Source organism: Embiotoca jacksoni, unplaced genomic scaffold, assembly GCF_022577435.1.
Source record: "Embiotoca jacksoni isolate LCO1_2020_lvr unplaced genomic scaffold, fEmbJac1.0.p SCAF_31, whole genome shotgun sequence".
NCBI lineage: Eukaryota > Metazoa > Chordata > Actinopteri > Embiotocidae > Embiotoca > Embiotoca jacksoni.
The window spans coordinates 3,292,688-3,316,046 of NW_027185383.1; the positions used below are offsets into that span (position 1 = coordinate 3,292,688).

The 23,359-nt window shown below is 40.0% G+C and overlaps 3 protein-coding genes across 3 annotated transcripts; 2 read left to right on the forward strand and 1 right to left on the reverse strand.

Moving 5' to 3' along the window:
* Positions 1-89: 89 nt before the first annotated feature.
* Positions 90-4,626, forward strand: LOC138207440 (solute carrier family 22 member 13-like). Its single transcript, XM_069164656.1, has 10 exons — positions 90-470; positions 544-647; positions 741-895; positions 1,043-1,211; positions 1,471-1,591; positions 2,508-2,602; positions 2,689-2,903; positions 2,990-3,098; positions 3,194-3,400; positions 4,528-4,626. The coding sequence occupies exons 1-10, from the start codon at positions 90-92 to the stop codon at positions 4,595-4,597; spliced, it is 1,626 nt and encodes a 541-aa protein (XP_069020757.1). The 3' UTR covers positions 4,598-4,626.
* Positions 4,627-7,149: 2,523 nt separating this feature from the next.
* slc22a13a (solute carrier family 22 member 13a) lies at positions 7,150-12,550 on the forward strand. Its single transcript, XM_069164670.1, has 10 exons — positions 7,150-7,536; positions 7,628-7,731; positions 7,993-8,147; positions 8,659-8,827; positions 8,907-9,027; positions 9,390-9,484; positions 9,623-9,837; positions 10,412-10,520; positions 11,628-11,834; positions 12,481-12,550. The coding sequence occupies exons 1-10, from the start codon at positions 7,159-7,161 to the stop codon at positions 12,548-12,550; spliced, it is 1,623 nt and encodes a 540-aa protein (XP_069020771.1). The 5' UTR covers positions 7,150-7,158.
* Positions 12,551-20,650: 8,100 nt separating this feature from the next.
* On the reverse strand, positions 20,651-23,283 carry LOC138207349 (xin actin-binding repeat-containing protein 1-like). The gene has a single exon (XM_069164512.1). The coding sequence runs from the start codon at positions 23,181-23,183 to the stop codon at positions 21,408-21,410; it is 1,776 nt and encodes a 591-aa protein (XP_069020613.1). The 5' UTR covers positions 23,184-23,283; the 3' UTR covers positions 20,651-21,407.
* Positions 23,284-23,359: the final 76 nt, after the last annotated feature.

Below are 23,359 nucleotides of genomic sequence, written 5' to 3' on the forward strand. Positions count from 1 at the left end.
AAAGTAGAACAGTTAAAAATTGATTTTCATCTGAGCCTTAATCAGAGAGTCTACCAGAGGTTGCGTCGCACATCACCTGCTGTGTGAAAATGGTGGATTTTGGAGAGATCTTGATCACCGTCGGAGACTTTGGCCTCTTCCAAAAGCTTATCATTCTTGGGTTGGCCTTCCCAAACTTCTTACTACCAGCTTTATTTTGTAGTTTTCTTTTTATCCAGTCGGATCCAGAGCGACGCTGTAACACAGACTGGATCCTCAAGGCTGCTCCCAACCTGACCGTAGATGAGCAGCTGAACCTGACTCTGCCCCGCGAGGAGGACGATGGCACCTTCAGCAGGTGTCGGATGTTTGTCCCTGTGGACTGGGACATCGGTGCCATCAGGGAGTACGGACTCAATGAGACCACAGGGTGCGTGGATGGCTGGGTGTATGGCAGCAACATGGAGTACGTCGCCACCATAGTCACTGATGTAAGTAGAGTCTGGCTTGTGGTTTGTCATCTGTGTTGACAACCCTACTGATTCTTTCAGTGTTGTTTTACAGTTTGATCTCGTCTGTGAAAAGTCTAACATGGTTGAAGTTGCACAGACGGTCCTCATGACTGGTTCACTTGTTGGTTCATTCATCTTTGGACCTATAGCTGAATCGTAAGTAACTTGAAAATGACCGATTCACTCGTAAGAATTATTGTTAAACCTTCAAACCGTTCATTTAACTTTCACTCTCTCTCTGACCTTCAGGTACGGCCGCAGGAGAACCACCCAGTTACCGGTTGTCATTTTGTTAATGTTCATCATAGTTACTGGTGTGTCTCCAAACATTTATGTGTACTTGGTGTCACAGCTTATAGTTGGAGCGGCCGTTGCAGGATATAAGCTGAACTCCATCGTGTTAGGTATGACTTCTGTTCCAAATTTCTTTTACAGACAGAGATTGCCCTGTTTTTAACCTAGACTCACGTGTGTTCTTCATTAAAAGGAAAAACACCTTCTTTTCGTGCTCTATCGCTGCAGTGATTTTGGTGTTTAAACACTGTTTGTAGCTACAGAGTGGATCGGGGTCACCAAAAGGTCATTTGCCTCCTGCATGAGCCAGATTTTTGGTGCTCTGGGACAGTGTGCCATGGCTGGTCTGGTCTATACAGTTCGGGATTGGAGAAAAGCACAATATGTCCTGGCGGGAGCACAGGCCTTTATAATCTTGTACATATGGTATGTGCTGTTATACAGCCACCTTTCACTGTATGAAAAATGATTGACAGTACTGGGTTTGGACATTAACACACTTTGTTGTTACTTCTGGCCAAATCCGGCTCAACTGTGTGGATCCTGATTTTACATAATGTGAAACAAACCAGTTTTCTTACTGTGTTCAGGAAAGGTGAAATACATCTTTTTGGTAGCTCAGTTTCTGATTCAGAGATATTGATAACAGTTTGGCAATTGATATTTGTATTGTCATATTTTTAAGGTGGATCCCAGAATCTGCAAGATGGTTGTTGGGACAGGAAAGAACTGAAGAAGCTAACAAGTTGATACGTAAAGTTGCAGCAATCAATAAAAAGACAATCCCAGAGAATCTGCTGGACGAGGTAAATCAGATTCAGTTTGAATTACATTGGATCAAATTAAACTTTGATTGTTACGATCTTGGGTTGGGAACTGTCAATCTGAAGCCTCCTGTCTGGCAATTTGGCTGTTGCCATATTGTTTTTTTGGGAGCCAGAATATTTGGACAAGAGGGTGGAGCTGAGGAAGAGGAGAGAGGGGTGAAATTGACTCATATGCTGTGTTCCAAATGACATACTTCCCTTAGTACACTAATAAAAAGTAGAAAAGTGAGTGTTAGTACACAAGTACGCCATTTGGAACACAGCAATAGATCTCACTGAAAACCCAAGGACACTATGCCCCGCCCACCTATAACAGAAACCTAACTGCACCCCTGGCAAATAGGTTTCTAACCATAACTTAGGCCTATTTTATTTGGTTGCTTTATTCTAAACGTTGCTGGAAAAGGATCTTGTGATTGTCCAATGACTTTGCTCCCTGTCATATTTGTGATAAGTTGCGTTGACATTTTATCTTAATGGTTCTAACTTTTAGCAAGATATTTTTCAGCAGATGGACAAGAAATTAGCAGCTTAGGCTAAATGTATGTGTGTTTGTCATTATACATGAGCGTGAGCTTGTGTTTGGGGTGCTTGTGGGGAGGAGCCCAGGAAAAATATTTGCACCGGGACCAACCACAATTATGTTACATGGCAGCCAAACATTTTTTGTTGTCTTATTACCTTCTTACTAGAGGTAGAAAAGTATGTTGGTTACGTACATAACCCCATGTTCTATGAGTATAGGTGGTCCTGCGATTATCCCCTTGCACATGGACAGTCAGGCAGAATTTAATGCACCAGGGTCCTGGTAATACCATTTCTGACCACAGAGGCCGCTGTTGCCACTCTTGTTATGCCACCATTACAACGTACAATAATAAATATTCCCATACAGGTAAAAGGGGAAAAAAAAGTCCAAAGTGGAGGACTGAAAGCAATTTTTTCATCAGCAGTCCTGATAAAATATGTATTCATTATAAGTTTTGCCTGGTAAGTCAAGCACAACACTAGAATGTACTTTAACTTTTCACTTGAATGTACTTGAATTTATTTTGTCTATGTTTTGTGATACTAAGGTCTTCATTGAATCTAGGCTACTTCAGCCTCGTACTGAATGTGGGTAAGTTTGGTCAGAGCATCTTCCTGGTTCAGTTCCTGTTTGGGATCTCTGAGATACCAGCACATATCCTCTGTATCTGGGTCCTGGAGTTATTGGGAAGGAAAATATCGCTGATATCAACGCTTCTGACTGGCGGGTTTGTTTGCCTCTTGGCCCTGGCTTTCCCTCAAGGTGAATTTCCTTCCCTATTTCATTCAGTCCGTAAGGATATGACTGTCAGGAGTTTTATATATATATCACTTTATTTCTATTTCCAGACAGCGCTGTTGTTATCATAGCACTTATAACCACAGGGAAGTTCTTCCTGAACTGGGCCTGTTCAGTGTGTATGGTCTATAGTCAGGAGTTGTTCCCCACTTCTATCAGGTATGCAAAACTAAACCATACAAAATATAAAATAATATTTATGTACAAATACACTGATTATATTTGAATGTGAATTTCATGTTCCACTCTTCAAGGCAAACAGCTGTTGGCTTGGGCTCCATAGCTTATAGAGTCGCAGGGTTGCTGTCTCCACTGCTCAACATGTTGTCTGTATACCACCGGTCCATCCCCATCGTAGTCTTCAGCAGCCTTGCAGTGGTCAGTGGAGCTCTTGTCTTTCTGCTCCCTGAGACCACCAGGAAAGAGCTTCCGGATTCAACTAATGAGGCCAAGAAGCCCAGGTCAGCAAATTACAGCCAATTACTGCAGTGGTTTACTGAAGAACTGTGTAATGTTGGCTTTTATGGGGGATCAGAAACAGGAAATAAAAAGGGAGATGCAACAGCACTAACAACTTGATTGGTTGAAATACTACCGGTGTAAAAGCTATAAAAGTGTTTACAGTTAACACTGTAAATCTGACAATGTTTGACTCTCACGCTTTCAGAAAAACTACAGAAGACCTTAATGATTCAACATTTTGGGAAGCACATCTAATAGCTTTCTTGCTGAGAGTTAGATGAGGAGACTGATGGCCCTTTATTATTGGCCCATTTAATATGAAGTTACAGCAAGATGAAAGTTATTTTATGTAAGCAGAGATATTGGGGATGGGGATAAAGATCGCTTGGCTCTGACCAAAGGTTAAAAATAAAAAAAACAGCCTGGTATCATGCCAAAGCACGTAATACACCTGTCAGTCCATTAGAGGATACTGTGTCAAGTTTTGCCTCGCCTGGGTGTGAAAAGGACGCGCATGTATAACCAGCTCATACAAAGAGTAATAAAGTCTGTATGGATGAGTTCAGGTGGTCGGATGTGACGAACATCAGACTTTCACCCAGGAAACTGGTGTTTGAGTCTGTAGGAAAGCACAAGTTACTGTAGATTTCTTATATGTAACCATAAATAAATGACTTACATAACGTACAAAGTAGTTTTGGTGCCTAAACCTTAGATGCCTTAATTTTCTCATCTTGGCGAGGCAAAACGTGACATTAACACGGTATCCTCTAGTGGACTGACGGGTGTATTACACACTTTGGGGCATACAGGGTTTTACCAAACACCTACAAGCACCTCTAAAGCTCAAAGATTGCAATGTTTAATACATGTCTTTTCATTACAAACCTAAAAATAAGTATATTTTGGACAGTTTCAGGAAGTCAATGCAGCCGGCCCAGAATTAGTCATCCCCGATATCGTTATAGTGCTCTTCAGCCTTTTGTATTTTTATTATTTAAACATTTGGGTGTTTTCATGTGCACCCAAATATAAACATGTCAGTAGTAATGAAGATGAAGTAAAAGTACAAATGCAATAATTCATGTCAAATTAAGTATTTTGTTTTGCTTCTTTTTTTTTTTAGGACTAATAAGGACCCTGGAAGCAATTTCAACATGACAAAAAACAACAGCCGAAAATCCACCAAACTGTAGTTGCAAACCTCTTCTTTTTTTTTCTCTTTTTTTTCTTGGGTCCAACTTTAGCCATATAGTAAGTAAGATATTTGAACTAAATGGTGTTTTACCATCATGTCAGTTGTATTTCTTAACTGCTGTCATTGCTGTTCTGTTTGGGAAAATAAAACACTGACAGAGAACATGCTTCTGGCTTGTTTGAGATAAAGTTCATTAAATCTGTTTTGAATTGATAAGCTCTGCCAGCAGCACAGTGACCTCATGTCAGCAGTAAAATAAACACCCCCTTGTGTTTCACATTATGAACTCGTCCAATTAAGGTTTTACACCTTCATGGAAATACAATCAGCAGTTTTACTGTGATCAGTGTTTCTCATGGGAAAAAAATGAGGTTTTTTTTCAGTAGGAATGAACAATCACAAGATGACGTCACAACGTTTTTCCATCAGAGTGCACATGTGTAAGAATTATAGTTACTTTATTTCTTGTTATTTCAGATCTCATCCTTGCTGCCAGTAATGTTTGTCTTCTGGAGTTTCCAAGTGTCCATAAATGTTCAGAGGGGTTGAGGTCAGGTGACTTTGGAGGAGAGTCCATGACAGTCTGTTTGGTCTTCAGGTGGTTCTTCATAGCTTTGGTGTGTTTGGGCTGCGGTTACTCAGCTGCACCTTGAGTCCTGCTCCACAAAGACGCAAAGCAGAGGGTGGAGAATGGAGGGCTGCTATTCGGTGCAGGTGTCAAACGACAATATGGTATTATTCTCTCTCATATTCATCTCCTCACATACATCCTTCTATTACTGCCATACAGTGGGTACGGAAAGTATTCAGACCCCTTTACATTTTTCACTCTTTGTTTCATTGCAGCCATTTGCTAAAATCAAAAAAGTTCATTTTATTTCTCATTAATGTACACTCAGCATCCCATCTTGACAGAAAAAAACAGAAATGTAGAAATTTGTGCAAATTTATTAAAAAAGAAAAACTGAAATATCACCTGGTCATAAGTATTCAGGGACAGGACGACTGGTTGCAATTGAAGGAAAGATGAATGCGGCCAAGTACAGAGATATCCTGGAAGAAAACCTCTTCCAGAGTGCTCTGGACCTCAGACTGGGCCGAAGGTTCACCTTCCAACAAGACAATGACCCGAAGCACACAGCTAAAATAACAAAGGAGTGGCTTCGGAACAACTCTGTGACCATTCTTGACTGGCCCAGCCAGAGCCCTGACCTAAACCCAATTGAGCATCTCTGGAGAGACCTGAAAATGGCTGTCCACCAACGTTCACCATCCAACCTGACGGAACTGGAGAGGATCTGCAAGGAAGAATGGCAGAGGATCCCCAAATCCAGGTGTGAAAAGCTTGTTGCATCATTCCCGAGAAGACTCATGGCTGTACTAGCTCAAAAGGGTGCTTCTACTCAATACTGAGCAAAGGGTCTGAATACTTATGACCATGTGATATTTCAGTTTTTCTTTTTTAATAAATTTGCACACATTTCTACGTTTCTGTTTTTTTCTATCAAGATGGGGTGCTGAGTGTACATTAATGAGAAATAAAATGAACTTTTTTGATTTTAGCAAATGGCTGCAATGAAACAAAGAGTGAAAAATTTAAAGGGGTCTGAATACTTTCCGTACCCACTGTAAATCTCCAACTCTGATTTGTGAGTAGAAAGGACTTTTGCAGCCCACCCCAAGTATTTGGTCCCGATTTCTCTCTTGAGAAGTTGTTCCAAGACACTATTTGTCCTCTGAGACGACTACTAGATGACTGTCTTTTAACAAGACTTTTGTTTATTGGAGTCTTGCATTCTTTATTTAGCAAATTCTGTGTGTGACGAAGTTGCTGTTCCATATCTCAGTGAGCTCCATGAACGGCCCTCTTAGAAACCCTCAATCTAGCCATGATTTGATGCTGAGAAAATTATTCTATGCTCAGAGCAACAATGTGACTCCTGACATTTTCACTTAGATCTGATGCCAAGTTTCCCATAATCACAGTGCTTTACACACTGCTCTGCTGGAAGCTTGAGGCACTGTGAGAAAGTATTTCTAACAGGTGAACAATGGTTGTTTTAACCTCTCCAGTTTGTGTGTGTGTGTGTGTGTGTGTGTGTGTGTGTGTGTGTGTGTGTGTGTGTGTGTTGCACAAGGCAGTATTTATGGGCAAGTCAAAACAGACCTCTTTACGACAGTTACAATGAGTCCACATTAGGTAACAGGTTTACCACTCACGTAATAGCACCGGCAGACAAGAAGTGATTAGTCAGCATATTGTAGAAGTCAGTTAAAGCTTGTATTCAGTGCAAAGAGTCATCGGTTAAACAGCAGGCGGCCATTAGATTGACAATACTTGATTTAAAATGGCTTTTGTTGTATTTTGAAAGACTACTGAAATTGAAAATAATCATAAGAGCAGCTCTTTCTACAAAATGAAACATCTCTTTAAGTGCTGTCTCATCCTATCTGAGCCTCACAGTCCAGGGTTTAAACATTAATGTTTAAACCCTGGACTGCGTTGTTTAAAGGTCATCCTCTGGCAGCATCTCTGAGGTGGATCTCGACGCTCTGAGCATGGCTGATTTTGGAGAGATTCTCCGGAGTATCGGAGACTTTAGATTGTTTCAGCAGATCACTCTGTTTGCTCTTTGCTTCCCAAATGCTATTCTGCCTTTTAGCTTTGCCAGTGTATTTTTTATCCAGTCGGATCCAGAGCGACGCTGTAACACAGACTGGATCCTCAAGGCTGCTCCCAACCTGCCCGTAGATGAGCAGCTGAACCTGACTCTGCCCCGCGAGGAGGACGATGGCACCTTCAGCAGGTGTCGGATGTTTGTCCCTGTGGACTGGGACATTGGTGCCATCAGGGAGTACGGACTCAATGAGACCACAGGGTGCGTGGATGGCTGGGTGTACGGCAACATGCTCTATAAAGCTACTATAGTCACTGATGTAAGTCATATTCTGTCTCTTAATCATTTATAATGCAAATACAAAATTATCTCTATTTTATTAACTATGGAGTTTTGTTTTTTTTGCGCAGTTTGATCTGGTTTGTGACCACAGTAATTTGTTGGAAGTAGCACAAGCAGTGTTGATGGCTGGCATCCTGGTTGGTTGTCTCTTATTTGGACCTTTTGCTGAATCGTAAGTACAAGTAAACGATCTGACGCTGTACTGATTAAGTCGTGGGGTCCAAACTTTTGTGCTCATGAATTAACTTGTTTTCCTATTTTTTTGAGCTGATGAAGTGACAATACAGTAAACATTTGAAGAACAGCTTCTTTTTTATGTTTACTGCAGAGGTTTTATTTACTTTTTTTTTTCCACTTCATCAATATAAATCAACAAAATATGTTATTTGTCCAGGAGTGACCAAACTGACTAATGATGTCTTATCTGTTCCAGGTTTGGTCGTAAACGAGCAACTCAGATCCCGGTCGTTGTGATGGTTGTATTTACTGCAACAACTGGATTATGTCCCAACTTCTACTCATACTTGGCATCCCAGTTCATGGTGGGAATTGGCTACGGAGGTTACCGCCTTAACGGCGTTATACTGGGTACAGTATACTCCATCCTCTCTCTCTGTAGTTTTTAGCTCTTATTTTCATCCCAAAATGACCACAGCGGTCATTTAACAACAAATTATAACACTGGTACTCTGGTACGCCAAGACTGATCACATGTTACCCTTAGTTACCAGCACATCTAATTAAAACTGATGCCGTCTACTATAGGCTTGCATTAAATTCATTCTTCATAAAGGTTTGTGTTCATCTTTTGCTGAAACAGAAAAGTGATTTTGTATTATTTTAATTGAGCATAAACCTCCTATGTTGATGCATCGCTACAAGGACCATCAGCAACCAGTATACAGTATGTCTGCAGCAACAGTTTCACTGTGGTAACAGTAGCTAACGCATTTAACCAACATACTAACGATGCATAAGTTGGCGAACTACTGTTTGATGACCTCTTACATTTTGTCACTTTTAGGGTTCAATCATTTATGGCAGGAGCAAGAATGTTTGGATACTGACGGAGTTGACAGTTAACTTCCTGTTTTTTTAGCCACTGAATGGATCGGCGTGTCCAAACGATCATGGGGAGCATGTGTGACTCAAATATTCGGTGCAGTTGGACAGTGCGCCCTCGCTGGCACGATCTACTGCATCAGAGACTGGAGACTGGCTCAACTCATCACAGCGGCTCCACTTACTGTGGTTGCTATTTACATATGGTGAGCATTAACCCTTTCCATGACCCTTAACGGTAAATGATATAATATTGAGAAATATCATTGATCTTTTTTTGGACAGGTTTATTCCAGAGTCAGCCAGGTGGTTGTTGGACAGAGGAAGGATAGAAGAGGCTAAACAGCTGATCACTAAAGTGGCAGTCATCAATAAACGCACTGTTCCAGACTCTCTGCTGGAGAAGGTACTCTTCATATGAAATGTCTTTTCTTTCCCTTTGTATGTAGGTTTGGATGCAAAATTATGTATAGTTACAATAGTAAACACTGAGTGTGTATTAATGGTGAAAAAAAACCCTGTCCTATGAGAGAATGTCTGCAGTATAAAGTGTCCAGAGTAATTCAATCTAATAAGCAGTCCTGCTAGAAACTCAACTCAGTGTCAACTTTGAGGGGAAAGTTGTACTTTATTATATCAGATTGAAAAGACAGCAATAAAATGGATGAGACATCAGTAAGTTTGAGTTTTGCAAGGCTGTTGGATGACATGATGTGCTAACATGAACAAATGTTAGCATGATGTTGTGTCCACTCCTGTGCATTACAGATTGTTGTGAAAGAAACTGAGAAAAAGGGAGGCATAATAATTCTTTTCCAATCATCTGTGCTTAGGAAGTATTTCTTAACCATAATATTGGCATGGTAAGTTACATTTTATGATACACATAACTCTTCTGAGCCTTCACAGTAAATGATGTACTAAATAAAATACCAGACATTTCACAATTTGTATTTCAAACACATCTCGGTGTTTGTGTTTCTGATCTTTGTTTTCCGCAGGTTCTCACTGAATGTTACCTACTACTGCCTTTCTTTTAATGTGGGAAACTTTGGCCTGGACATCTTCCTGACGCAGGCCATGTTTGGTCTGACTGAACTACCTGCTCATATTCTGTGCATTTGGCTGTTGGAGGCAGTGGGCAGAAAAGTGTCCCTCATATCAACACTTCTGGTTGGAGGATTCTTGTGCATCTTAATCTTAGCTTTCCACCAAGGTAAAGCTCTTCAGGTGTCCTCATTCAGATGGTGCTTATCTGTTGTGGTCTGTTATTAGATGGCAGTGTCTATTGGCAATAAGGCGCCTCTAGTAGCCTTAAGTGAGCCAAGTTTACTCATATTTCAATGGCAGCTAATGGTATCAAAACTCAACTGTTTCAACCAAAGCCATAGAGAGCGTGGCTATCATTTGTAGTTCTTTTAACTCATCAGCAATGTTACCTCACAACACAGTAAGAAAAGCAACTTTATTCATCTTATTGCTATATATGATAATCCACTTCAGAATACATTTTACTGGCTAACTTTTTCATAGATTTTCCATCTGGCGCCAACATAAGGGTACATTTTTATTTGGCCCACACCTATATTTATGGCCCGATAGACACACAACGAATGGCTTCTTGTTTACTGCAAAAGTGTGTGCATGGCAACACTAAACTATCATAATCACAATAATAAACAGTCAACATCACCATGTTAGCGATGTCAATGTGGTGAGCATCAAAGCACCACTGTAGACTTTGTTGTGCCACTTTTATTTTTTTCTGACTTTCTGTTATCCTGTTCAAGATAATGCTGTTGCCATCACCACATTAGCAACCTCGGGACGTTTTTTCATCAACTGGGCCGGTTCCGTATGCAATGTGTACGTTCAGGAGCTGTTTCCAACATCCTTTCGGTAAGCCGAGTCTCTAGTTCACTGCAGTGAATGACACAATTCGTCATTGTAGGTTATTTTCTAATTTCACCAGCTGCATTGTTGGTTTAGGTAAGAACAAACTCTACGGGACAAGAATTACAGATACCTGTCAAAGCATAAGAGATAAGGTACTTGTTTCTGATTGATTTTGATATTCAGAAGGCAAAAACATTTTTGCTGGGGGTTTGTTTAGTTAAAACTGGAGTGTGGAACATTAAATACAACACCTTGCCAAACCAATTCACACAATCCTGATCGCCACCAGATAAATCTCTGTATTTCCCAGTAATGTGGCGTCTGGTGAGACATCCCCGCGCTGGCTGCATGAGTGCAAACTCTTTATGCTCTGTGGACAATACATCCACCCGAGCTGGTTAACATGCTTGCTGTATGCTAACATTAATAGGTATAAAATAATTCAATCATATCGCTCTTCTAGACTTTCCAAATGTTATCGGACCAAACTGATCAAATTCTGATGATGAAAAAAGTCATTTCGTACGGCGTTGTGACGCTCAAAACATTTTATCCACAGTTCGACTGCTGCCACAGTAGCGACGGAGTAGATGGAGACTGTTATTCATGCACGTGTACACAGTGGTTTTTTAATTACTCTCACTGGTAGGAAGGAGGAAAAAAAAAAGATTCTGCACTGATTAATGAACTGCCCCGTCCATCTTTAAAACTTTGACCAACTTTAGTCACCTGTTTTTGTGTGTCTGTACTTGACATTAACTCCAGTGTTCACTGACATACTTGGTGAGGTGTTCATCAACCTTTTGCAGGTAACGTGGTGAAACACAATAACAGGAAAAAATTAAGTATATCTACTTTTTATTTACTATTTACTACCTGAAATGGTGTTACTGTTCTCATTAGTCAGGCAGGTCAAATATTTGTAATCAAAGGCAATAAAAAAAAAAAATGCAGATATACAGGGTAGTACTATCACTATACTTTATCCTACTTACTACAACGTGTTAAGTTTAGTTACTTAGACAAAATTATTGCATGATTGCCAAGATGGTTATAAAACACTTTAAGGTAACAAGCATCACGTGAGCTCTGTTGTTCGTCCTCTTCCAGACAAACAGCCTCTGGTTTGGGCTCTATCGTGAGCCGAGCTGGTGGGTTGTTGTCGCCGCTGCTCAACATGTTGGCCGTGTACCACTGGTCCATACCCATCGTGGTCTTCAGCAGCCTTTCGCTCATCAGTGGAGCTCTGGCCTTCCTGCTTCCTGAGACCAGAAGAAAAGAGCTTCCAGATTCAACCGATGAGGCTGAAGGCAACAGGTGAGCGAGCTGCGGGCAAACCTCCTAATAAAGCCATGACTCTGCATGGCCAAGACATCTGCCCTGTTTGTGAAAGTCTGCAGTGTAACAACTCCTGAAACTTTATTATTGCTTATGTGAATTAGACATTTGACACTATTGTTTATGCTTCAGGGGTTAAGCGGGATAAATTAGTTTTTTATTTGTGAGCTGCACATTTACTGCCCATTTTAAAAGAATGGCTGAACATTTCAGTCTCACTTTGGCACTTTTGATTTTAGTTTATCTAGATTACTGTCCATTAGCATCGCCAAATGAGAGTAGACCTATCGGGACATCAAACTCCACAAAGTTAAATATGACAACCTCGATATGAACCAGATACTCTAGTCTTTTGAGGGTTAAGATGGCCTGGATGACGTCTATTTATGTATCACAATTTAACTATCCTTTTTAATTATGTCTCCAACTTGAATACACAGTTGGATTAAGGCGAATGAGCTCATTAAGACAGAAGGCACAGTGATGGGAATCAGTGGGGTTTTTTGGTTTATCATTTATTCATCGTATGTTAGTTTCATTATCTACTGCAAGAGAAATAAAATGCACAAATTCCCTGCTCTTATCCTCTTTCACTAACATTATTCTGTCTTTCTTTTCCTCACAGAAATATGAAAACCAAAAAGAAGCAAAGTGAACCACACAAACCTTCACAAATCGAATCAACCATGCTGTAGTCTCGAGCTTTCTATTACAGTACTTGCTTTCCTGTTTTGTTGTTGATCTTCTAGCAGCAAATAATCAGGACTGTAATGTTAATTAGTCAACTGGGATCTTCGTCCTCTTTGGTTGACAGCAACTGCAGCTGCTCCATTTTCATGAAATTAGCTGCAGATATTTGTTTTTTTTAATAATAAAATTATTAAACTTTATTTCTATAGCCCCTTTCATACATAAAGTGCTTTATAGGAGACAGTAAAAACAAAGACATCCAAAATAGATTTGATTTTAGAGAGTAAATCCTTTGTTTCCTTATAGATCCATCACATCACATCATAACTCACAAGCTAACAAACTTTTATGACACTATTGTTTTACCTCTTCTGCCACCTTCAGGACAAACATGACATTTTCTGCCCCTTTTTAATGTTTACAATAGCAGTCAGTATCAGTTTGTGGGCTCTTCATACTGTTGTGGGCTCTGTCACCGAGTCACACACATGCAGCAATCATTTTCCACCATTTTTCATTACATGGAAAAAAGCAACAATCAATTTACGATGATGGGAACCAGAGGGAAAAGCAAAGCATTTATTGATTATTAAATGTCCCCATTATTTATTTTAATTGTTTGACTACTTTATAAATTGACTAATTGTTAAAGCACCAGTTACAGTGGTCTCTCTCAATGTGTTACAACATATGCATAAAACCTTTGGAGACAGAACCCAGATGTTGTGTGAGCTTTTGAACATCAACAAAATGTGCTTTACAAATTGTCTTCTTACAGATGCCTCACACTGGTCAGTGGAGCTCTTGGTTTCCTACTTCCAGAGACCGAAAGCAAAGAGCTTCCTGAGACAGCGGGAGAGGCTGAGGACAACAGGTAGCTATGGTTCATAAACTCCATCATTATAGCACTTTAGACAAGTTGATATCTCCTATATTTTATCATTTTATCATTGATGACTCTTAGTTTTGCATTTGTTTCTGACCTGTGTCTTTCAGAAATGTTACCTCCACAACAGCAGCAAGTTTTCCACATTCAGAGTCAACTCAGTTGTAAACGTTTGTCTTGCGGTTCGTCTTCTTCTTATTTCTAATTGGATGATGCATTTTTTTCAAACACAACATCTGACATCATTTATAGTACATCAGTGCTTCCAAACCTGAGCTCCCAAGACAAGTTCACAAATGATTAAAGGGATACAAATGAAATATATATATTTCTATTTATTTCATGAAGCATTATATGTCATTAGAAATGTTGATATCTGTGTTTTTGCTTTTAACCTCTTTCATTTGTTTTTCATGTTTAAAATGCTGAATGAATTCACTACCAAACACACCAGTCACAAACAGTACACCACTTAATATAAACAGAAGAAGCTGTCGAAGATTTGTTACTGTTTGCTTTGTTTTTTAGTAAAATAAGTGAAGTTGTCATGAATGTTCAATGGTTTTTGGACAGTGTGATTATTATTTTCGGAAGAGGGCACAATTTGGATATAAAGATGATAAAGATGACAATAAAATTCTAAAAGATGACCATTATTAAATATTCTAAATATGTAAACAACATGTCTGTGTAGTAAACTTTCTTTTAAAGGTTGTCAGAATTACTAATAATTCAGAAGTGTATCCATTACCAAAGTATTTAACACAATATATGAAAATTCAACAAACAATTCGACAATTTTGTCTCCTTTCTGAGTAATAATTTGTTTATGTCTATTTAATAGCCCAAAATCCCTTTTTTGAGCAGTAAATGTGCATATATTGAATTTGTCTAGCAGCATAAGCAATTATATCTGCAAATCATTAATTTCCCTTAGGCCCTATTGGCTTTCTAACCAAGAGTAATATTAGGAAGCTGACAACACGCTCATGACTGTACACTGAGTATGAAGGCATTGCCTGCAATCGGTTAGCTTAGCTTTATACAATAGGTGGAAACAGAAGGTGGAACAAAAGGTAATCGTGCCTGTACATCTTATTACTATGAATCTGTAAGGCACCTCTTGTAAAACTCCATAACTTTTTTTTAACCCTTTGGATTAAGTTCATTACTGAGCTTTAGAGATGCTGGGAGGCCGATTTTAACTTGGGACAGGGGCAGGCACGGTGTTTCCCTCTGTTTCTAGTTATTGTGTGAGGCTTAGCCAACAAGCAGCTATATCCATATTTATCTTAATAACAAGAGTGTCATCAATCCTCTTATTTAACTGTCATCAAGAAAGACTTTGTGTTTACCAAAATGTCAAACAAATGGTTGCAAAGTAAAGGGTTGCGCAGCAGCAGTCATTAAACAAACCTGCCTCGGGCCTATAACTTTGTAATTGTGTTACAGATTAACCAATGATGAATACATTCAGAATAAATATTTTTTCATATTGCTACATTTACAGTTTTATTTTCAAAAACACACACAGACATTTCAGACTCAAATTAGTTTTTTAGAATTTCTTTTTATAATCTATTTGTTCACACAAATTCTCAGCAGTTGAGCATTTATTCAGAAAACATAATATCCTGTCTTCATCTTTCCCTTTAAGTTTACTTTCAAAGATAATCATGTCCATATTATAAAATACATTCATTTTGCAGATGTAATCAAAAAATGCATATTTGTCTTACAAATTTGAAAAATAATGTTAGAGATTGTGTTTGATACAAATTTCTAATGATGTGATAATATTAGCCCTTTTTTTGTCAACTAATTAAACGGTTACCACACCTACGCAGTTGAAGAAATTAAAAGTAATGGTAGTAAAATACAACGTTGCTTTTACCCCAGCAAATCATCCATCCAGCTGCTGTTTGTGGCAGCATTCTCTGTTTTTTGCTCTGTATTGATGGTTTCAGAAACTAAAAGACTGTCCACAAATACATTTGCACCACTTGACTCAGACACTGGCAGCAATTGTGCTTCTGATACAAAGATGTCATCAGCAAAAAGGTTTATCTGAGCAGGTGGGGCAGCAGTAGGAAATGAATCAGTACCAAGTAAATCATTCAGTGAATTAGAAGTGGCTGGACTGCTTGTTGGTGATGTAAATACATCTGAACTGCTTGCGATATCAGTAACTCCAAAGATATCATCGGAAAAGAGAGATGCATGATTTGTGGAAGCATCAGCTCCTTGATCAGGCACATTAACATCCGTTGGCTGACTGAAGAGAGTGTCATTGGAGCTGAATATGTCAAAATGCATATCCTGCCCACTTGTCTGGTTGCCCTCACCAAATGAATCTGAGGTGCGACTTACATCTTGGTTTACAGGTGCCGAGTCAGGGACAATAAGTTGATCGGTCATGCCAAGAATCCCTTCGTTCTCAGATGGTAACGCTTGAGAGTCAATCAGGCTAAAACTTTCAGTAAAAACAGCTGCTGGCAAAGCTGTGTCACTCTGAGAAGATGAAAACTCATTACCGGGGGTGTCATCGAAAATCTTCTGAGAGTCATTGGAGGGCTCTTGAGGAGGATCATGATTGAGATCAAAAAATGCTCCATTGCACAGGTCGCTTCCTCCTTCGTCCGGCACATCAGGCAGTTCAGTTGGCTTTTGGGCAGTTTGATCTGTATTTATCAGAGTGGGCAATGAGCTAACGATGGCTGAACTGACACTGTCTCCAAAAATATCATCATTAAATGGATCACTTAAAATCTCATCACAACTCTTATCAGGTATTAACTCACTGATTGACTCCTCGTACTCTGATTGTACAGCAGAGGGAAGATCTTTGGACTCTATTCCAGGATCACCAACAAACTGGTCTGTAGTCTCACTTCTCTGTAAATTTGATTCTTGATCATCAGCTGGAAAACCTTCGGTAGAAACAGCTGCTGGCAAAGCTGTGTCACTTAGGGAGGATGAAAACTCATTGCCAGAGGTGTTTTGAGATATCTCCTGAGACTCAGACAGACCAAAGAAATCGGAGGGCTCTTGGGGAGGATCATGATTGAGATCAAAAAATGCTCCATTGCACAGGTCGCTTCCTCCTTCGTCCGGCACATCAGGCAGGTCAGTTGGCTTTTGGGCAGTTTGATCTGTATTCATCAGAGTGGGCAATGAGCCAACGATGGCAGAACTGACACTGTCTCCAAAAATATCATCATTAGACGGATCGCTTAAAATGTCATCACGACTCTTCTCAGGTATTAACTCACTGATTGACTCCTCATACTCTGATTGTACAGCAGAGGGAAGATCTTTGGACTCTATTCCAGGATCACCAACAAACTGGTCTGTAGTCTCACTTCTCTGTAAATTTGATTCTTGATCATCAGCTGGAAAACCTTCGGTAGAAAGGACTGCTGGCAAAGCTGTGTTAATCAGAGAAGATGAAAACTCATCACTGGGAGTTTTTTCAAAAATCTCCTGAGAATCCGACAGACCAAAGAAATCGGAGGAATCTTGTGGAGGTTCATGGTTGCACAGGTCACTTCCTGGTGTGCCACTCAGTTCATTTGGCTTTTGGGCAGATTCGTCTGTATTCATCAGAGTGGGCGATGGGCCAACGAGGGCTGAACTGACACTGTCTCCAAAAATATCATCATTAAATGGATCGCTTAAAATGTCATCACGACTCTTCTCAGGTATTAACTCACTGATTGACTCCTCGTACACTGATTGTACAGCAGAGGGAAGATCTTTGGACTCTATTCCAGGATCACCAACAAACTGGTCTGTAGTCTCGCTGCTCTGTAAATTTGATTCTTGATCAACAGCTGGAAAACCTTCAGTAGAAATGGCTGCTGGCAAAGCTGTGTTAATCAGAGAAGATGAAAACTCATTACCAGAGGTGTTTTGAGATATCTCCTGAGACTCAGACAGACCAAAGAAATCGGAGGGCTCTTGGGGAGGATCATGATTGAGATCAAAACATGCTCCATTGCACAGGTCGCTTCCTCCTTCGTCCGGCACATCGGGCAGGTCAGTTGGCTTTTGGGCAGTTTGATCTGTATTTATCAGAGTGGGCAATGAGCCAACGATGGCAGAACTGACACTGTCTCCAAAAATATCATCATTAAACGGATCGCTTAAAATGTCATCACGACTCTTCTCAGGTATTAACTCACTGATTGACTCCTCATACTCTGATTGTACAGCAGAGGGAAGATCTTTGGACTCTATTCCAGGATCACCAACAAACTGGTCTGTAGTCTCACTTCTCTGTAAATTTGATTCTTGATCATCAGCTGGAAAACCTTCGGTAGAAAGGACTGCTGGCAAAGCTGTGTTAATCAGAGAAGATGAAAACTCATCACTGGGAGTTTTTTCAAAAATCTCCTGAGAGTCCGACAGACCAAAGAAATCAGAGGAATCTTGTGGAGGTTCATGGTTGCACAGGTCACTTCCTGGTGTGCCACTCAGTTCATTTGGCTTTTGGGCAGATTCGTCTGTATTCATCAGAGTGGGCGATGGGCCAACGAGGGCTGAACTGACACTGTCTCCAAAAATATCATCATTAAACGGATCGCTTAAAATGTCATCACGACTCTTCTCAGGTATTAACTCACTGATTGACTCCTCATACTCTGATTGTACAGCAGAGGGAAGATCTTTGGACTCTATTCCAGGATCACCAACAAACTGGTCTGTAGTCTCGCTTCTCTGTAAATTTGATTCTTGATCAGTTGGACTTGCATCAATTTGCACTGGAGCTGTTTGATCATCATTTGTTTCACTAGTTACTGTCTGAGGCAGGTTGGATGGCTCTGTGGCTCTGCAGTTACTCTCTGTTGCGTTGGCTTCAGAGGACTGTGACTTGTCCTCGACACGGTTCCCAACATCTTGTTCCAGATGTGGGACTTTAGTCATGTTGCCTTCCTTCTGCACATCTTTTGTCTCAGCCTCTTCTTTCTTCTTGTCAGCAGCAGGTTTTTTGTAATTTATTTCATCTTGGGCAGCAGATTTCGTGGCATCATCAACCTTCTCTGAGGATGACTGAAACAGTCGTCCTAAGAGTCCACCACCGGGTTTGGCGTCTGGTTTCTTGGCATCTTTTGTTTCAGCCTTGTTTGTTTTGTCAGTCACGCCTGATGTGAAGAGCTTTGACAAAGGACTCTTTCTTTTGGACCAGGATCCCAGTTTGGCCTTTGTCTTTTCAGCCTGTTTAACAGAACCTTTCGGAGAATTGGCTATCTCAATGGGCTTCTCCTGGTTACCACTGTTGTCTTGGTCAGTGGTAGAATCTGTTTTTTCTGACTGGTTTTCATTCCTTTTGAGACTGGCCTCCTCTTCGATTACATGTGCTGCAGGACTTTGTGGAGTGCTTGGATTTTCTGATTCACAAGTACCGAACGACTTTCCTTGAATGACAAGCTTTCGATCTGTGATATTATCTTGACTTGAACTGAAAGTTTCAGTGAGACTTTGGATTTTAAATGAATCATCAACCTTTTCACCTACTTTATTCAGAGCTTTGATATCAATCTGTTTAATCTCTTGACTCCTCCCCTCTTGAACATCAATCTCTTGGTTTAGCGAATTATTTGCTTCTCCATGGCTTTTATATTCAGGGATTTCAAGGTACATCTCACCTTGTCTTTGTTGTTTGCTCTCAGATATCAAATGGTCTGTTAAATCCTTGGACATGTTCACTTGACCAGGTTCAGACTCATCTGAGAGCATTTCATTTTTGGCTCCTGGGCTGAGAGAAGAGGACTTGCCATACTCAGCCACATCAACATTTGGAGCAAACCGTACAGATTTCCGAACTTTATTGGCATTAGCATCCAATTTGTTGGATGTTGGATTGTGGTTGGCTTTTGAGGTGGGTGCCACACTTTCCTGAAGTGTTTTTCGGTTCGTGACAGAGTTACCTCTTTGTGAGCCGGGCAAAGAAAAGTTAGGTGCTGTTGTAGGGAGGAAATGGCCTCTGGTTGGGTCACTCACTGAGTTTGTTTTCTCTGAGGACAACTTCTCACCTGAGATCAAACCTGCTGTTCTAGGTTGTTCTTTGACTTCCTTATCTCTCTGTTCTCCACTGTGGTTAAGCTTGTCTTTTTTCCAATTCTCTGAAAAGCTCTTCGCTGCTTTGCTGATGTCCGATATCTTATTTTTCACAGCTGATGTGTGTGTTTTCTGTGTTTGATTTACCCCGGTATTCTTCTTCTCTGGTGGCCAGCTCATTTTCAGTTTACCCTTAACATCAGCAACACTTTTGTGTGCTGGCTCTCCTGTAGAGGACTTTGCAACAGTTGTGTCAGCAGAAAACTCTCTGGAGCCGTAAGAAGTGTTTAAGATGGTTTTGGTCATTTTAGGAGTGGACGTGGCATCTGGCTCAGTTTTTCCTTTATCTTTCTGAATCCAGCGGTCTTTATGTTGTGTGCGCCCAAAACCCTCATCATAATTTCCTTTTCTTTTAAAAAGCTGTTGGTAGTGAGAGATGCAGTAGAACTCTCCATAAAGAGATGAATAGTTGTGAATGCTGCAATGAAATGAAACAAAGTCAAAATGGAATATCAGATATTCTTTAATTTGTCATATATGATTTGTTATTTGATTTGTTAACTGCTGATCAGCTGCTGTGAATGAATTCAGTGCATTAGAGATTGGAAATAATCACCTTTTTGGAATTTACTTGTGAATGCAAACATTACATCTTTTATCCTTGTAAGTTTTAGTTGGTTAAACAGGATAAAAATATCTCACCTGAGCTTCTTCTTACAGTGTTTACAGCAGAAACAGTTGGAGTGCAGAATAAGTTTATTGGCCACCATTCTTTCCATTGGATAGACGGGTGTCAAACAGGCAGAACACATTTCCTTGGCAGGGGACTGGAACTATAATGAAAACAAACTCTGTTTAAGGTAACTTACAAGATTTTTCTGTCATTTTTCTTTTATTTCTACAGCCATCTGTCTATATTGGAATAATTTATTATGATTTACAAAAACATTTTTAGTCTACTGTTTTCCAAATTGCAGGGAGTCTGTAGAGATACTTACACCAGTGGTTACCTTTTCAAAATATAATGTAATAATCACACTTCTGAGATATTAAAGTGTCTAAATTCTTATTCCTACGCTTCTATACCGTGGACACTAAGAAGGCTTCATTCTGATTGGCTGGCAGATGTTTAGCATAGTTTGTTAGCAGATAACCAGGCTCTTAACACAGTATTTATTCAAGGTGACAACAAAAGTGAGACATACAATTTTAATTGTAATACATCTGGACATTCAAAGCAACAGTGGATATAGAAGGAGAACATTTTTGGAATAATGTTAGTCGCCTGAAGTTCTGAGGGACAGCTGCCTACAGTATAGAAAGATGTGAGTGATGTGGATGTCCTCATCTAACTCCTCAGCATAAAGACAACAAGTGTTCCCAAAATGTCAAACTATATCTTTAAGCATTACTTACTTGTGTTGATTGCTAAAATGATTTTGAAAATATACATAGAGGTGAACTTATTGTAAGTTTTGTGAGTGGGAGCTAACCCTTGCAGGTAACATCAATGGTTGTTGATGGTGTTTTGGTTGCTCCTTGATAATTTACAGTATTTAATTCACTTTAGAGTTTGTTGGAATAATAATGAGGGATAAGCATGCAGAATAAAATCAATTATCACATCACATCTTTTAAACTGTCATTTATTTGACAATTTAAACAACAGAACATACAGTGCTAACTATATGCTTTGCTTTAAGAAAAGAACTTAACACTTTATCATGTGGGTACAGTATAAAATCTATAAGACGATTGATTTGCAATTTAAAGTCAACATTTTCATTATTTCATAAACTCAGTTTTCTGACTGACAAAAAAACTCTTTCATGAAAACAAAATGGGATAAATACATAGATGGAATAACTGCTTTCTGAAAGTAAAAGGACCTGGAAACACACTCATAAGTGGCTTGTTTAGTGTTTTTCCTTTGGTTGGCTAAATGTTACAAATACTGTGCCTTCCTGCTTGCCGTTGCTCAACACTTTATCTTCAAAAGGGCGTCCAGATCTTCGCATCAGCGGGGATGTCATGACTTCGTATCTGGTTGGACTACCGACTACTTCAAATAGAGCAGATGCTTTACTGTCAGACTGTTTGGTGACGACTGTTGACGTCACAGAAGAGACAAACACATTGCCAAAACCATCGGTCTCTTCGTATGTTTCACTGACTGTCTTTTTGCCGATTATTCCTGCAGGTTGCTCTGGAACGGTTTTCACTTCGAGCACACTGACCTTGCGTTGTGGACTGTACCCATTTTTTGAAGACTCTGCAGTAGAAGACTCAAGATCCTTTTTGGCATCATGGCAGCCGTGAGAACTACCCTCTGTGTTTGGTTTGAAGGTTGACATGGTCGGCTTAGGTTGATCAGTCGGCTTTCTGGCAGCTGAGTGAATGGAGATGAACGATGGGGAAGACTGAGAGGAAGACTGTCTAATAAGTGGCTTGTTGTGCACTTGTCTGGGCACTTCTTTTTTAGATAGACTCGAATCTGTTTGGAGATTAGCATGAGTCGTCTCTTTGGTTTGACTTGATTTGGCCTTGCTTGACCCAATGCTGATTTTTCTGATATTGTTGGCAGGTTGAAGGTTTTGCTCAGATTTCCAAGATTCATCAAATAGTCCTGACAACCCCGCGATGTCAGCTTCAGATTTTAGATTGGAGACGGAGTATAAAGCCTTTTTAATCGTCTCTTCAATGTCAAGAAGTTTTGCCAAAGTCTGTTCCTTCAGATTTATTATTTCCTTACTTGCCTTTTCCAGATCTTCAAATGCAGTCTCAACTGAGGAGATGCTTTCAAGTTCATCATCCTGTGATTCTACCTCAACTTTCCTTTCCTGCGTTTTACTTTGCTTAACATTTTGACTTGATGTAACCATCCAACCAGGGACATTGTCATATAATGTCTTAAAGGAGCTTGCATCCACGTTGCTGGTCTCGCCCTCTATCTCTTGCACTTGAGACAGGATTCCTTTGAGTTCCTCTCGTTTCTTTAAATTTTCAAAGATTTCCATGGCCGCCGTCACATTTCCCTTCATGATCTCCTCCTTGTGGACAGAAAGCCTTTGCAGTCTTTCGTCCTCGGTCTCTCTTACTTTTTTCTCTCTTAAAACAACTTTATCCTCAAGTTTTTCTTGTTTTTCATTGAGATCATTTTGCTGCGCAGGGCTTACTTTAACTAAGCTGTTAGTCTCGGACGTTTGCCCTTGAGTCTTGTGTTGTTTATGGGTAGGTTTGGGATGTGGTTTGTGTTGCTGGCAAGTGGTTCTGTCGCTTTGTGTATTGTCACCGACATTATCCTTTATGACCTTCTTGGACACCAAAGCTCTTCTGTCCAAAGTTTCGCCGTCCTTCCTTTCAAAGTTCTTTAAGGCTGCCTGCAAGCTCATGTTCATTTCATCTTTACCGTCTTCTGCATAATTCTTCATACACATCTGTATCTCCTCAGCTGCATTTATTTTCTGTATCACATTTCGCTCTATTTCTGCTTCATTGCTGTTCGACATCATTAGTTGGCAGTCTGATTTGTTCACTGTAAATGGTGCTGTTTTCTTTTTCTTCTTGGTTTCATGAGCGTCAGAGTTTATTGGTAGATGTACAATTATTTGGTTTGAGTCTTCCACTGCTGCATCAGCACATTTTTGGTGGTGTGTTTCATGTAAGGTCTCTTCATTGATTTTGCCTTGCATTATAGTTTCTTGTACTTTATCTATAGTGTGTGTAGAAAACTGTTGGCTTTGTTTTGAGAGAATCACTTTTACATTGTCTTTAATAGGCCGAGCACCCTCAGGAGCTGGAGTCGGCAGAGTATTTGGCTCTTCCACAACTACTGATTTTATCCATTGTGGCTTTGGTGGTAAAGCTG

Bases quoted from the DNA above. Each gene is read 5' to 3' on its own strand.
- LOC138207440 (XM_069164656.1), top strand. From the start codon at position 90: ATGGTGGATTTTGGAGAGATCTTGATCACCGTCGGAGACTTTGGCCTC. The intron at 471-543 runs GTAAGTAGAGTC...GTTGTTTTACAG, and splicing joins TCGCCACCATAGTCACTGAT to TTTGATCTCGTCTGTGAAAA. The intron at 2,603-2,688 runs GTAAGTCAAGCA...TGTGATACTAAG, and splicing joins TTCATTATAAGTTTTGCCTG to GTCTTCATTGAATCTAGGCT.
- slc22a13a (XM_069164670.1), top strand. From the start codon at position 7,159: ATGGCTGATTTTGGAGAGATTCTCCGGAGTATCGGAGACTTTAGATTG. The intron at 8,148-8,658 runs GTACAGTATACT...CTGTTTTTTTAG, and splicing joins CCTTAACGGCGTTATACTGG to CCACTGAATGGATCGGCGTG. The intron at 10,521-11,627 runs GTAAGCCGAGTC...GTCCTCTTCCAG, and splicing joins CTGTTTCCAACATCCTTTCG to ACAAACAGCCTCTGGTTTGG.
- LOC138207349 (XM_069164512.1), bottom strand. From the start codon at position 23,183: ATGCAAGGCAAAATCAATGAAGAGACCTTACATGAAACACACCACCAA.